The sequence below is a fragment of the Stegostoma tigrinum genome, chromosome 22 (genome assembly GCF_030684315.1).
Source record: "Stegostoma tigrinum isolate sSteTig4 chromosome 22, sSteTig4.hap1, whole genome shotgun sequence".
NCBI lineage: Eukaryota > Metazoa > Chordata > Chondrichthyes > Orectolobiformes > Stegostomatidae > Stegostoma > Stegostoma tigrinum.
The window spans coordinates 51,705,072-51,720,745 of record NC_081375.1 but is presented as its reverse complement, the minus strand read 5'-3'; the positions used below and the strand labels follow the sequence as shown (position 1 = coordinate 51,720,745).

General features: G+C 40.1%; 1 protein-coding gene across 6 annotated transcripts in view; it reads left to right on the top strand.

Annotated features, from left to right (window-relative positions):
- tmem94 (transmembrane protein 94) overlaps positions 1 to 15,674 on the top strand; it is a 127,900-nt gene that overhangs the window by 39,402 nt on the left and 72,824 nt on the right. For 5 of the 6 annotated variants that reach the window (XM_048554903.2, XM_059653825.1, XM_048554902.2 and 2 more), the window contains 4 exons: positions 562 to 689; positions 8,464 to 8,600; positions 10,714 to 10,916; positions 13,979 to 14,130. In XM_048554903.2, coding sequence (XP_048410860.2) covers positions 562 to 689; positions 8,464 to 8,600; positions 10,714 to 10,916; positions 13,979 to 14,130 — 620 coding nt within the window. Of the gene's footprint in view, positions 1 to 561; positions 690 to 8,463; positions 8,601 to 10,713; positions 10,917 to 13,978; positions 14,131 to 15,674 lie in introns of those variants that run through there. The other variant, XM_048554904.2, reaches the window with a different exon arrangement.

Below are 15,674 nucleotides of genomic sequence, written 5' to 3'. Positions count from 1 at the left end.
CTGTGATGTCTTTTACTGTTACATTTCTCTGCTTCCCTTTTCAAGGGAACCTTAACAGACTAGAAAATCTGTACTCTGAAAGCAATTTGAAAGAACTGGGCAATGAACTGGCAATGTTGTCCTAGTTTACACTGCAGCCATGACAGTGGGGGGTGGTGATAGTTTCACTGCTTAGCTAGAATTAGGTGCCCTATTTTATTAGATATTTTGAAATTAATTGAAGCCACTCATCACTCCAGCCTCTATTCAAAGGACATTCATAAAAGCCTCTTGAGCCCCTCATTTCAGATCTTTGTCTGATATTTCACAGATAATGCAATGGAAATCTTCTAAGTTATTCCCCAGGGTAAATATGTTTGTTTTTATAGTTTCCTGTCCTTTATCTTCCTGCTTAGCTAATCATTTAGTCCCACAGTTGATTAAAAGTATTAACCGTGGAAACAAAACTTGTATCTCTGTGTGACGTCATGTGCGAATCTGTTCTGTGGGGGCTTATTGTGTGATGTGTTTGTATTTATCAATTTTATCAACTGCCATCTGACTATGCTGATCTTATTGTAGGAAGTATGGTTTGAGGGTTTCCTCAACCTCAGTAACCGATCCTCCAGCTTTCACTGGCCTGGAGCAGCTCTTATGCTGATGGCTGCCATTTTGTTGTTGTGTTGCTTTGGAAGCCAACCAGATGGAAGGTAAGTGACATGTCATGTGTAAAACTAATGGCTAGACAAAATGTAGTGAGCGCGTGCATTTGATGAATATGAAAGTGCCTAAATCCACAATTTATGCAAAATAAATTTAGATTGTAACTAGTTTGTTTAAAGAGGAATCACCAGTTTTAAAATGTGTATTTGTAAACTTTAAGCAGGCTTATTTTCAAGATGCGCATAATTAAGAACTTATGAAACTGGACCCTCATTAAATGAGTGAACTAGGCCCTTTGTGTTGGAACCATAAATAGCCAAACTAGTATGACTTAGAGTACAGACGTTGAGTCTCGAGTTCAATGGCGGAAGGAGAGAGGTGTTTGCTTTTTGCTGCAGCTGGTTGGTGAGTATTTCTGGTCTTTAAAATAAACTTAAGGCCTTCAGTTTGTTCACGTCTCCGAGCTGTCTTCACGTTTTTGAAAAAGAAAATTTTTAGGTATGTGATCAGTATGAGTTTTTAAAAAAGTAAGTAATGTAATAAACTACAAATTGCAGGTGCAAGGACTGATTTTTAAGAGCTGCTGGACTCCAGTGTGATCCACATCTGTCAAGAGCGTTTGCAGTGTTAGCAACTTATTATGAGTTGGGGATTTGGAGTCAGCTGCGAGCATTGTGCCACATCAGGGAGGGGGAGAGTGACCTGACCCCTCTGCTCCAGGAGGCAGTCACCCTCTTTAAATGACGTGTGGGAGGGGAGGGATCTAGCTATTGTCCTCCACATAGGACAGTACAGCACAGTACAGGCCCTTTGGCCCAGGATGTGCCGAGCCGTTATCTTACGACATCAAACTAACCTGCAGAACCTGCGTTATACTATCACCTATGTGCCTATCCAAGAGTTGCTTAAAGGTCTCTAAGGTATCTGTAAAACTAAAAATAAAGTTCTTTTTTCTAAAGTGTCTGACTCCGCCACCACTGCCAGCAGCGCATACCCCACACCCACTAAACTCTGTATAAAGAACCTACCTCTGACATCTCCCCTATACTTTCCTCCAGCCACCTTAATCACCTTAAAATTATGTCCTCTTGTAATAGTCATTTAGACCCTGGGAAAAAGCCCCTGGCTATCCACTCTATCTATGCCTCTCATCATCTTGTACACCTCTATCGAGCCACCTCTCATCCTTCTTCACACCAATAAAAAAAACCCTAGCTCCCTCAGCCTTTCTTCATAAGACCTGCCCTCCAGTCCAGGCAGCATTCTGGTAAATCTCCTCTGCACCCTCTCTCAAGCTTCCACATCCTTCCTACAATGAGGTGACCAGAACTGAACACAATTTTCCAACTGTGGTCTAACCAGGGTTTTATAGAGCTGCAGCATAACCTTGTGGTTCTTAAACTCAATTCCCCTGCCTATGAAAGCCAACACACAATACTCCTTCTTTACAACCCTATCAACTAAGGTAGCAACTTTCAGGTATCTGTGGACGTGGACCCCAAGATCCCTCTGTTCCTCCACCCTGCCAGGAATCCTGCCATTAACCCTGTATTCTGCATTCGAATTCGACCTTCCAAGATGAATCACTTCACGCTTTTCAAGGTTGAATTCCATCTGCCACTTGTTTGCCCATCTCTGCATCCTGTCAATGTCCTGTTGCAACCTACAACAGCCCTCCACACTATCTGCAACTCCACCAACCTTCGTGTCATCAGCAAACGTACTAACCCACCCTTCCATTTCCTCATCCAAGTCATTTATAGAGATCATAAAGAGCAGAGGTCCCAGAACAGATCCCTGCGGATCTGGTCATTGAGCTCTGCGCTGAATACTTTCCATCTACTGCCACCCTCTGTCTTCTATTGGACAGCCAGTTTTGTATTCAGACAGCCAAATTTCCCTGAATCCCATGCCTCCTTACTTTCTGAACGAGTCTACCATGGGAACCTTATCAAATGCCCTAATAAAATCCACATGCACCACATCCACTGCTCTACCTTCATCAATGTGTTTTGTCACATCCTCAAAGAACTCAGTAAGGCTTGTGAGGCATGACCTGCACCCATCAAAGCCATGCTGATTATTTATAATCAAAGTGGGCTTTTTGAAATAATCATAAATACTATCTCTCAGAATCCTCTCCAATAATTTGCCCACCACAGAAGTAAGATTGATCGGTCTGTAATTCCCAGGATTATCCTTAATCCCTTTCTTGAGCAAGGGAATGACGTTTGTCACCCTCCAATCATCTGGTATTATTCCAGAGGACAGTGAGGACACAAAGATCTTTGCCAAAGGGGCAGCAATCCCTTCCCTCGCTTCCTGTAGAAACTTTGGGTATATCCAGTCTGGATCTGGGGACTTATTGATCCACCTGTTCTTCAAAATTTCTCACACATCCCCCTTCCTAATATCTGCCTGTTTCATGCTGCCCTCACAAATGTCAAGGTCCCTCTCACTGCTGAATACTGAAGCAAAATATTTCATTAAGGACCTTCGCTACACCCTCTGACTTGCTGCACAAGTTCCCTCCACGATCCCTGATTGGCCATACCCTCATTGTGGCCATTTCTCTTGTTCCTCACATAAACATAGAATGCTTTGGGGTTTTCCTTGATCCTACCCGACAAGGTTTTTTCATACCCCTTACTAGTTCTCCTAAGTCCATTCTTCAGTTCCTTCCTGGCTACCTTGTAGATCTCTAGACCCCCGTCCGACCCTTGCTTCCTCAACCTTAAGTATGCTTCCTCCTTTCTCTTGACCATATATTCCATATGCCTTGTCATCCAAGATTCCTTCACCTGACCATCCTTTCCTTGCCTCAGTGGGACAAACCTATCCAGTACCTATAGCAACTGCTCCCTAAACAATCTCCTGATTTCAGTCATGTATTTCCCTGAGAACATCTGATCCCAACTTACACTCCACAGTTCTTGCCTAACAGCATCATAATTTCCCCTCCCCCAATTAAATACTTTCCCATGCCATCTGTTCCTATTCCTCTCCAGGACCACATTAAAGGTCAAGGAGTTGTGATCACTATCACCGAAATTCTCTCCCACTGAGAGATCTGACACATGGCCTGGTTCGTTGCCAAACATCAAATCCAATATGGCCTCACCTCTAGTTGGCCCATCTACATATTGAGTCAGAAATCCTTCCTGGGCACGCCTGACAAAATCTGCTCCACCCAAACTATTTGTACTTCGGATGTTCCAGTCTATATTAGGGAAATTGAAATCGCCCATGACAGCAGCCCTATTAATTCTGTACCTCTCCACAATCTGTGCCTCAGTGTTTCTGTTGCTGCTGGGGGAGTCTATAGAAAGCTCCCAATCAGTGACTGCTCCTTTCTTGTTTCCGACTTCCACCCATACTGACTCAGTGGACAAACCGTCCTCCACAACCTCCCTTTCTGCAGCTGTGATACCATATGTTACTACCACAGTAGTAAGGGCATTCATAGGACTGGAAAGAGAGTTGCTGCTGAAAGATTTTGATCAGCCAGATGTAAAACGAAAATGCAAAACCTCCAAGGTGATAATCTCAGGATTGATACCTTGCCCATTGGCAGTTTGGCACAGGATGAATAAAATGACAAGCTTAATGATTGGTGTGGGAGGAATGGGTTTCACTTCATGGGGCAGTTGTACCAGAACTGGTGTGGATGGGAGTTATTCGGTCAGACAAGCTTCACCTGAACTGTGCTGAGGCCATCCTAGCGAATCAAATAATTAGGGCTGTAGAGTGTGTTTAAAACTAATTGGAGGGAGGATTCAGAAGGGGGAGTATAGGTTTGCAAATCAAAATATGGTGGAAAATAAACTGAGGACAAACTAACAAGTAACACAACATTGTTGGAACTTGTATAACTAGATTAAAAAGGAAGAGAGGCCACCAGTGAACATAGGCCCCTTAGAGAACAAGGCTGGGGAAACAATGAGGAGTCAGGAAAGGGCAGAACTGTTGAACAAGTACTTGTATTAGTTTTAATGTTGAAGGATACTAAATCAAGAGGCTAAAAGGCAGGACAAAATAAATTGCCGGAGGAAAAGGACTAGGAAAGCTAATGGGCTCAAAGCCAGTAAACTGTTGAGACTTGATGAGTTGCATCTTAGGATTTTGGAGGAAGTAGCTGCAGAGACAGTGGACGTGCGCCTAATAATGTTCCAAGAATCCTTAGATTCTGTAAAAGTCCCAGACAATTAGAAAACTGCCAATATAATACCCTGATTCAAAAAGGGAGAGAGACAAAAAAAACAGACAACTAAAGGCCATTAGCTTACATCTGTCACTAGGAAAACTTTAAAGATGTCATATGAGAGTATTTAGAAATACATAGGCAGAGTCAACGTGACCCATGAAGGGGAAATCATGTCTGACAAATTTATTGCAGTTTCTTGATGTGATAACAAGAAGTGTATGACAAAGGGAATCAGTAGATGTAATATATTTGGATTTTCAAAAGGCACTTTAAGGTACTGTACATAAGGCTATTTAATAAAGTAACTGCCCGTGGTTTTGAGGATAATAAATTAACATGGATAGAGAGTTGGCTAACTAATAAAAAGTCACAGTTGCGATAAGGGGGCCATTTTCCGATTGGCAACCTGTAACTAGAGGAGCCCACAGGGATCAGTGCTCAATCGGTCCTCAATTATTTACAATATACATTAGTGAATGAGGGAAATGAATGTGCTATAGCAAAATTTTCGGATGACAAAAATAGGTGTGAAGGCAAGTGGTGAGAATAACACAAGAATATAGACAGGTTAAACGAGTGGTGAAAAATTTGCCAGATGGAATACGTGAGGTTAAGATCTTTAGCAGGAAGGTAAGAAGAACTGAACTTTATATAAGTGGAGAAAGACTGCAGAAATCTGCAGCATTGGGATTTGGCAGTCCTTGTGCATGAATCGCATAAAGCTAACAACAAAGTTCAGTGGATAATAAGGAAGGCAAATGGAATGTTAGCCTTTATTTCAAACGGAATGAAGTATAATGATAGAGAATGCTTTCTGAAAGTATACAAGGCACTAGTCAGACTATAACTGGAATGCTGAGCAGTCTTTTTAATTCCCCTTGTCCAAGGAAAAATGTTCTGGCAATGAAAGCAGACCAAAGAAAGTTCACCAGGTTTATCCCAAGTATCGAGGGATTTTCTTCTGAGAAGACATTGAGTAGGTTGGGGCTACTCACTGGGGTTTAGAACAAGGAGACGAGACCTTGTGAGAGCATACAAGATTCTTAGGGAACTTGACCAGGTAAATGCAGAGAGGTTGTTTTCCCTTGTCAGAGCACCTAGGACCTGAGGGCATAATCTCAGATTAAGGAGTAACACATTTAAAACAAATAAGGAATGTTTTCTGAGGGTTGTGAATCTGTGAATTTTTTTTGCTGCAGGTGAGAACTGTTGAGACAGGGTGGTTAAGTTTATTCAAGGTTGAGATAGACAGATTTCATGTGGAAATTGAAGGCTGTAGGAATAAAGCAGAAAAATGGAGTTGAGGATTATTAGAACAGATTTGATGGGCCAAATGGCCTGCTTGTGCTGCTGTGTCTTACAGAATGCTCTCACTTTGCTACTAATGTCCTTTGTGGGATCTTAACAAAAGCCTGCTGAAAATACAATTTCACTACACCCATTGGTTCTTTGTTGCAAGTATCATCCTCTTTAAGAAAAAAAATTTACAACATTCTTGTTAAACACAATTCCCCTTTCACAAATCCATGTTGACTGCCCAATCAGATCATAATTTTTCTAAGTGACCAGTTATCATAATACAATGGAATAAAAGTTTTTCCTGTTAACTGACCCCAAAACTAATGGACCTATGGGTTTTCATTCTTTTTCTCAATCCCTCCTTTGAATAGTAGTATTGTATTTACTTAATGTAGCTCATTTGTTCCAGGAGATTTATCAAACTTCAAACCAGTTAGTTTTGTAAATACTACAATGTTATTTATTTATTCCAATGCCTCGTTTCACAGGTCCTTTGGTCCTCTAGTATATGGTGGGGAAGGAATGTGGTGTATGGTTTTGTCTTTCTCAGGAGACAGTAATTTTTTAGTTCAGCTATTTCCCTGTCCACCACTGTACATTTGTCAGTCCAGACCTATAAAGGATGCATAGTTGTCTTTGCTAATCTTTTTCCCTCACAATCACCTGAAGAGGCCTTTCAACCTGCCTTTGTTTCTTTCAGCTTGCATTCACATTCACATTTCTTTGCCGGTATCTTGGACATCTTTGCTTAATTTCAAATTGCTCCCGACCCTTGGGTTTAGTACTTTTTATGAGCATCTTTATAAGCAACTTCCTTTAATCTAATATGACATTTAGCCTTTTATTACTCAAGGCTGATTCACCTTTCCCAATGGGTTTTTGTATCTTGGAGAAATATACATCTGTTGTAGACCATGTAATATTGCTTTAAACACTAGCCATTAGTTGTCTAGTCTTTTTCCATGTTGCCATAGCCGACTTGCTTCATATCATCAGTCCGAATGGTGTGACTTGACACCAGTATATCCCTCTTGATATGTTATTAAGGAGGCCATTACACCAGCAAGACCTTGCGCACTGCCATAGGCATCAACTGCTATGTACTTAACTGAAGCAGAAAACAAATTGGCCTGATAGGAGTTTTGACTAAGTTTAGAGCCAGTTGGTTTTATGAAAAAACTCATTAATTACTTTGTTCCTGTCAAGTTCTACGATGTGACATTAAAATAGTTAACATCAAGGTATTAAAGTGGATGATAGGAGTTGGGTTCAAGGGACTGATGTACAGGTGGGTGGCCAAGGGACTTGTACAATTATACTAGCTCAGAAAATGAAAATCTTTACAGTTAGGTCCAACAATCATAAACTCTTGTACTTGATGAAATCTCTTAAAGAATTTTTAAAGTAAAAGGTGGTATGAAAAATGAGAATCTCCCTTGTTTCAGTATGACTGTTAGATGCACATAAGGAAGAGAATATAATTCCTAAAATGCAGGGAACATTGGTTTCCACATTCATTTGTGCCGTTTATCCATAAGAATGGGAGCTGATATATGGATGAGAATATGTCCTCATTGATGACTTATTCTAGTTACATCGGAATAGTTTTAATACATATCTTAATAAATATTAGACTTCAATGATTATTTTTATTTATTTTATTTACTTATGTTTTTTAAATGACTATACGATGTGTCAGAGTACATTTCAGTATGAATTTTCTTTATGGACATAAAGTGAAAGATACATTTTCTCTTGTGTAGAGATCAGAGCTGAAACAAAGATAGAGATCCACATTTTTCATTCTCTATCCTATGCTGTATTTATAGATTGTTCCAGGGCCATCTGTGATGTGGTATGGCACACTTTCTCCCTAATTTACAGTCCTCAACAGAACCTTTGCTGACTTCACACTGGTCATAATTCAGAACTTGCTAGCTCTGAATGCTGCAGAGCGTTTATTAAATACTGTATAAGTAGAGGTGGGGCAAGGCACAGAAATAACAAACACATAGAAGTGATCTTTAATGTGTCACCACTTTGGTCTGTGGCGTTTGATTAAAATGTTACTAAATTTGCCTGTTTGGCAGCAATGCTGTCAGTGCATTGAGCATGCCACGCATTTCCATGGAGCCTCAATAACAGGAATCTAAAATGCTAGTGACCCACATTGAATAAATAACATTCTAATAAACATAATTTGTGTGTTGCTTTCAGAAATTTAAGAATGTTCTACAGGATGAGAACAATAACATTTACAAGACTGCTTATTGACTGCAGGCAGCTAATTCTTATGCTTTTTCTCTCATCTCTGATAGCCAGGGTACCGCAGTACTGAATGCTGCAGTGTTATTCCTACTACTTCTTCTCAACCTTTACGTGATTGGGAGACAAGGAAGACTGAAAAGAGGCGAGGTCGTAGCCAGACTACAAGCAATCATCAATAAACTGAATGGTGAATAAGCATGAAACAAATGTTAGAGTTGTGAATCTTTGTGATAGATTAAGACAGATTTCTTAGTTCACCTTGAGTGAATATCCAAACTAATGAGAAAAAGCTGACACTGTAATTATCTCAGGTAACATTTTAAACTGTCAAGGTTGAAATCTGAAGGCAGATCTGACCCATTCTGTGGAGAGAGAAGCAGAGTTAAAATTTCACCCAAACTCAAAAATTGGACATGAACAGCATTTCTGTAAATACAGAACCAGGAAAAAGGATGAGTGCTTGACCATAACATGCTTAATAGCTGTTTATCTCGAGCAGTTTCCAGTTCTGATAAAATGTCATAGACCTGAAACATTAACTCTCTTTCTACTTAATTTCCTGATTGTTTTCAATATTCCCTTTTCTTGATGAATGTTCTAGCAACTGAATTTTTGTCAAAGATGATGGAAGCTGAAAATCTTGACTTACACATTCAGCAGTTTTGTTCATTTCCTATGATCATTTTTCTGATCAGATTGATAAATGCTGTCTTGCCGATACTGTGGGCGTAGGCCAGAGATGCGTTGCAAGCCTCCAGCCAATAAAGCCCCACGCCAAGCCGGTTCTGAAGGTCCTTTCACAGCTTACTGTTTGATTATGTATTTGTTTATTTGAATGTAATTTGCCTGTATTTTGAAATCTTAAATTACCTCTTTAAACTGCTAATATCAACTCCATCTGTAGCTGAGCTCAGAAAATGCTTTCATGTGAGTTAATTCTTAAAATTAGATTTTAGTTCAGCACCAGCAGCATGGTTGATGTTTTGTTTGTGACCCAAAGATCTCAACTAAGTAAAGTTCAATGACCCTACTGCTGGAGGTCAGAATTGCATTTTACGTGTTAAGCTTCCTGCTGCATAGTGGTTTATTTGATGTAAACATATGACCCTTTGCCTGTTTAATCAGTCAGCAGGTGGTGTATTTGTTGACTGAAGTATCTTTGAAAGGCTAAAATAAATGAATTTTGTACATCAGGAAACGTATTTTGTTTTTCAAAATTGTCTGCTATCACCACCACAACAGATCCTGGGCTGGTATGTAATACGGAAGTCAAGTGAGTTGGGTCTCACACTGAGTCGGCCTTGAGATGACCTTGTTTGGTTCAGTTGCACAATGTTTTGCTCATTAAATCATGAGGAGGTTTAAATGTGTTGTATGTCACTGTGAAGGTCAGGGTCTCTTTTGGTAATACTGTTCATCTTGTTGCTATCGTAGAGACCAATGCTGATTAGCCAAATTAACATATAAGATCACAGTAACCGAATCAGACGATAGTCATTTATCCTGATTGTGCATTTGCATAACCTACATTACTGAGGTACCGAGCTGACAAATTAGAAAGCAGTCATGGGGTGAGGGTGTTAATTTTGAGTTCTTTATTTCTGTGTGGAACTTTCAATTACAGCTTAGACTCCGGGCCTGATATGTACGACAAGAAATTACCCAATATCAAAAAAAGTTACAGAAATTTTAGTTAGCAATAGTCATTTTTGCTGAGTTTCTTAGTTGCACATGACACACTTGTATATATTGCAGCCCAGACCAAAAACCTGAAAATCCCAGCAACTCAGAGTTACAGAATATGAACTCTATGCTATAAAGTTGCATTTTTAATAACAAAGGGTGCTGGAGTTAAAATGTTTTCTCCGTTAGACTCATTCAGTATCAGGAAAGGACCCTAGAAAAATGCACTTTAAAGTCAGTGGAAATTTCTGCATTATTCACATCATTCCTTAAGATGTGATAGTGGGAGTCAGTGTCTTGTGTGTTAATGTTCACTCACTGCATTGAGGTAGCTCCCAACCCAGATTCTATGACAGAAACAGAAAATGCTGCAAGTGCTCGACGTACGGAGAGTGTCCAGGGTGAGGGGAAGCGTCACTGTTTCAAGTTGATGAATTGATGTCAGTTGGATGATGCTAGAGGTGATCTGCATTGAGCAAGTGCCCAGATCATAGAAGTTTGTTAGTTCACTATGCCACGTAGTCGTGTCAAAGTATGCACCTTAATTCATTTTTCACTCTGCACATTTAAGCACTGATTGCTTGAGTGTTGATATTTGTTTTGTTCAATGTTTGTAGAAGCACTTCTGAGTAGTGAGGAACTGAGATGGGAAGATACATTATACCCAGATCTCTTTATGCCCTCTGCTCCATCCTGGTCACTCCACTGGGCCTATAGAGATGGACATTTGGTCAATCTTCCAGTCTGCTTATTGGTGGAAGGCGACATCATTGCCCTTAGACCTGGCCAGGAGTCGTTTGCTTCTTTAAGAGGAATAAAGGTAAGCATTTTTTTCTTCCAACTAAATATGTAAACCATGTCCTTTGGAAATGAAAATTGTTAGACAGTGACAAATCTGATATTCCTATTCTGTTAAAGAGGTGGAAATAATAGGCTTCTTTGTCTTATTTTAACTTAAATATTGCTAGAAAGAGACTTGAGGTCAAAGCATTTCATTGGCAGTCATCAAGACTAGGATGGAAGAAATCAAAATTGGGAATGAAATACCAATTTAAACAGCATGAGAAGGGGGCAGTAACTGTTTGGGTAATTGGTAGCATGGAGGCAAGGAACAGTTAATTGTCAAACTTGATTTTCAGACCAGACATATAGACTCTTGGTCAGAAACTCAGCAGAAGCTGACAGTCCCAGTGACCCGTCTTTCCCATGGAAAGGTGCAAAGTATGTGCAAATTCCTTTTGCCAACATTAACCTGGGTCTAGTGTATTAATATTAATATGTGTAACTCCTGGCTTGTGGAAATGCATCCTACTGTGACCGTGATTGCTGATTTTTACGTTTGTTTCTGGTGTAATTCTTAGCATTATCTGAATCCATACATGTTGTTCAGTAGCAGGATCCCCTGCATTGTTGGGCATGGTGTTCTGCTACTTTAAAGTAGAGGATTGTTGAACAGGGTCAACATGCCTGCTGAGAATGGAATTGTTCAATATGATCTACCAAACGTTGGGACTCCTGGCTATATTCTTGGCATCACACTGGCACTTACATCATGTTAATCATTTGTATGTTAAGCAAAACATATTTTTGGCTTTACAGCAGCATCCTGTTAGTGGAGAAATCTCTCTTTAGGCTACTGCAAAGTAGCAGGACAAGGCAGCAAGCTTCACATCTCTGATTTTATGTAGGCTGCATATCCTAGCGGTTTGCATATTTTCCTGGCTACCGTCAGTTGTGACGAAGGGTCAGTGGACCTGAAACATTAACTCTTTCTTTCCACAGATGCTGCCAGACCTGTTGGGCTTTTCCAGCAATTTCTGTTTTTATTTCTGACTTACAGTATCCACAATTTTTACGGTTTTTTTATTTATGGCATATTGACCATTTGAATAGGGAGTATGCCAATTGTGCTCAATCAATCCATACTTGTAAACCTCAGAACACCGTGTCTGACATGATTTGTCAAGAAATGCACTAAAAACCAATTTAAGATTATCAGTTAGGTTCGCATTGTGATGCCCACGCTAGAAGCTGCAGATATTAACACACACAGAATCCTGTTTTATGGAGTTAAAAGGAATTTATACAAGCATTGCACCTTTTGTTTTGAGAAAGTAGAAACTGCCATGTTCTGTTGTATTACCACAGCAATACGTTAACCAATCAAAGTTTACGGGCTTTGTGGCCTGAGAACTCTGATAATTAATTATTCCTGCTGCACCTCCACATCAACAATGGTCCAATCAATCAACATCCTCTATTGGTGCTATATAAATTGGCATTTTTTGTCCCAAAATCAGTTTCAGCTGTGGATGAATCATTGGAGTATAATATGGGCTGAATTTATTAAGCAGCTCATAGTTCAACAATTAGTGGGGTTTCAGTAGGCATACCATGCTTGACTGTGGGATATTCTTTGAAAAGTACAATAAATGAGAGATGTAGGTTGTATTTCACATGGCTTCTTAAAAGCCTATGGATAGGTCCTGTACAGAGATTAGTGACAAAGACAATTGTGCATCATTCAGGAGAATGTGGAACACAAATAAATAGGTAAGAAGTAAAAGACAGAGGTAAAAGCTAGATCTCAGAGTGGAATGATTTGTTGAATTATGTTCAATAGAAACCTGTGTTAGAACTGTCCTTATTTAATACATGTCCAAGTAATTTGAATTTAGGAGAATAAATAATATCCAAACAGCAGACTTAAGATTTGTAGGACCTGCAAATAACTTGCACTTTATAGTTAATTGTAGAACTATAAACTGATATACTCCGGAGATAAAGTTCGGGAAAGGAAATACAGCCAGGTTAATTTTTAAATTGGGTACAGAGATTTTGCTGTGCTGGTACATAAGTCAAGAAAGGTTTCAGTTCAGGTCTGTAACTGCATACAGTTCAGGTTGCCCTACTGTAGAAAGGGTACTGTTAAACTAGAAAAAGGGCAGAAAAGATTTATTAGGACGATACCTAGACTGGAAGGTTGGATAGATTTTTAGATTAGATTAGATTCCCTACAGTGTGGAGACCGGCCCTTCGGCCCAACAGGTCCACACTGCCCAGACCCATTCCCCTATAACCCACACACCCCCGAACACTACAGGCAATTTAGCATGGCCAATCCACCTACCCCGCACACCTTTTGACTGTGGTAGGAAACCAGAGCACCCGGAGGAAACCCACGCAGACACGGGGAGAACGTGCAAACTCCACACAGTTGCCCGAGGCTGGAATCGAACCCGGGTCCCTGGTGCTGTGAGGCTGCAGTGCTAACCGCTGACCCACCGTGCCGCCCTAAGGCTGCGACATTTTTCCCTGGAGTGTAAGAAACTGATGGCTGACCTTGCAAAGGTCTCTAAAATCATGAGTGGCATGGATAAAGTAGATAGACTTCCTTACAATTGGGAAAAGCTGTTGGCTAGAAATAGGGGCCTTAGGTTAAAGATGAGAGAGGAGAGATACCAAAGCATCCGGGACAATTTTTTCACAAAAGGTGGTGAGTGTCTAGAATGGGCTGTCAGATGTAGTGGTGGAAGTGAGTACAACTTTGTTTCTTAAATGACATTTGGGCAGGTGTATGGATGGGATAGGTATGGAGGGATATGGACCAAACGCAGGCAGATGGGACTAGTTTAATTGTAAAAACTGGGCGGCATGGGCAAGTTGGGCTGAAGGGCATGTTTCCATGCTATACACCTCTGTTACTGTAGAATCATTTTAAAATGAGCAGGTGAGATTCTTGTTTTATGATTATAATTGATCAGTTTTGTAGTTGTCACCAGTTCTTTCGCTGCCATGATTTTAAGTGTTTTATGTTGCATTTTTTTTAATCAAGTAATGTGTCTCCATCTCTTTCTCTCCTTCATTCTTTGCTTGAAACAGGACGACGAGCACATTGTACTGGAACCTGGCGACTTGTTTCCCCCATTTTCACCCCCGCCAACACCCAGGGGAAAAGGAAAGAAAGGACCTGAAACTCCTCAGCAGCACAGACACTTCAGAGTAGTGAGAACCCCAGTTCTTGAAAATGTCAGGTAAGGGGAGCTGAGGATTTCTAATTGTTGGTCATTTTGTTTAATTCACTCACCTTTGTATAGAACCTTGGAATTCACTGAGTTTATATTTATGAAATTTTGATAATTGCCTCACATTAAAGATCATATTTATTTTCCATGGCAAATATTCAGTGTTGTAGATATAGGAAATCAACATAAAATTGCTGGTCCTGTGTTGAGTTGTACTAGGTAATGCAGGCAGTGAGTAAAGCTTCAGTGAAAATATTTACGTGACTCCTTCAGCCCTAACGCTCATTAGGCAGCTACATTTTGACCCTTTGATATTTCTCAGTGGTGTGAGATTTTTAGTTACGTTGACATCAATAGTATTAGTGCATAGTGCAATGCACCTACTTTTCATGAATATGTTACGCAAACATCAGTTTGTTAACCTGTTATTAGGGATAAGGGGATAATGTACCCATTGTTTGACGTATTGTGTGGGTTGGATTTCTGAAATACTCTTATGTCAAGATAAATTGCCAAGCTTTTGATTTTATACAAACTGAATGAGTCGCCCCTTCAGTACATAAATGTTAGGCAAATGGTATTTCATAGGGAAGATATTTGTACACAGATCAATTGAAGTGGAGGAAAAGGGGAGAAACCTGTGACTCAATGAATTCTGAGAAACTAGGAGCCTAGGCAATTTATTGTTTGGGAATGAATGTAAAATAAATCACACGAGGGAAGAGGGATCTCAATTTATGGACATTGTAGTATAGTAATGTAAATGAATCCAATATAATCAAACAAGGGCTTTGTATATTACCATAGAATTTTACAGCATGGAATGTAGCCGTGCAATGCCTAGTTTGTTCCCACTTTTTAACCCTTGGTCAGCGTAGACAAAATTCAATTTGGATGGCCACGATCACATGCTATGCTGTACTTCTTATTCCAAAGAAGAGGAGGTGTGATGTCATTTTTAATTCATTCATGGGATGTGGGCATCTTGAGGTAGGCCAGCATTGACTGCCCATTCTAATTGCCAGAGAACAAGCAAGAGTTAACCATATTGCTATGGATCTGGACTCCTGTCTGGACCAGACCAGGTAAGGACAGTAGATTTCCTTACCTAGTGAACCATGTGGATTTTTATGATTAAGATTTTTATTGAAATCTAGTTTTGTATTTGCCATGGTGAAATTCAGGCCCATGACCCTCGAACCCCTGATGTCCTAGTCCAATGTAATTGCCACCAAATAAGTAATCAAGAAGTATACAGCCATTACACCCCAGTTACTGATTTCTACCTCAGCATCCCCTCAGTCTCATCTGGTTGAGAGCGAAGCCCAAGAAACTTGAGGTCATCCTTGATCTCGTCTCAAAAACACCAAGTAAAGGATCACAGATAAGACCAACACCAGAGTGAATATTACTTGGACTAACCTCTCCTTGCTTTAAGAGTAGTTGTCTGTTTTCAAGGATAATCAAATCGTGGGTCTGTACGTCAGTGGACATTCCTACTTCTGACCTTTTGAGGAAAGGAAGATTGTTAATGAAGCAACTGGAGCTGTTTG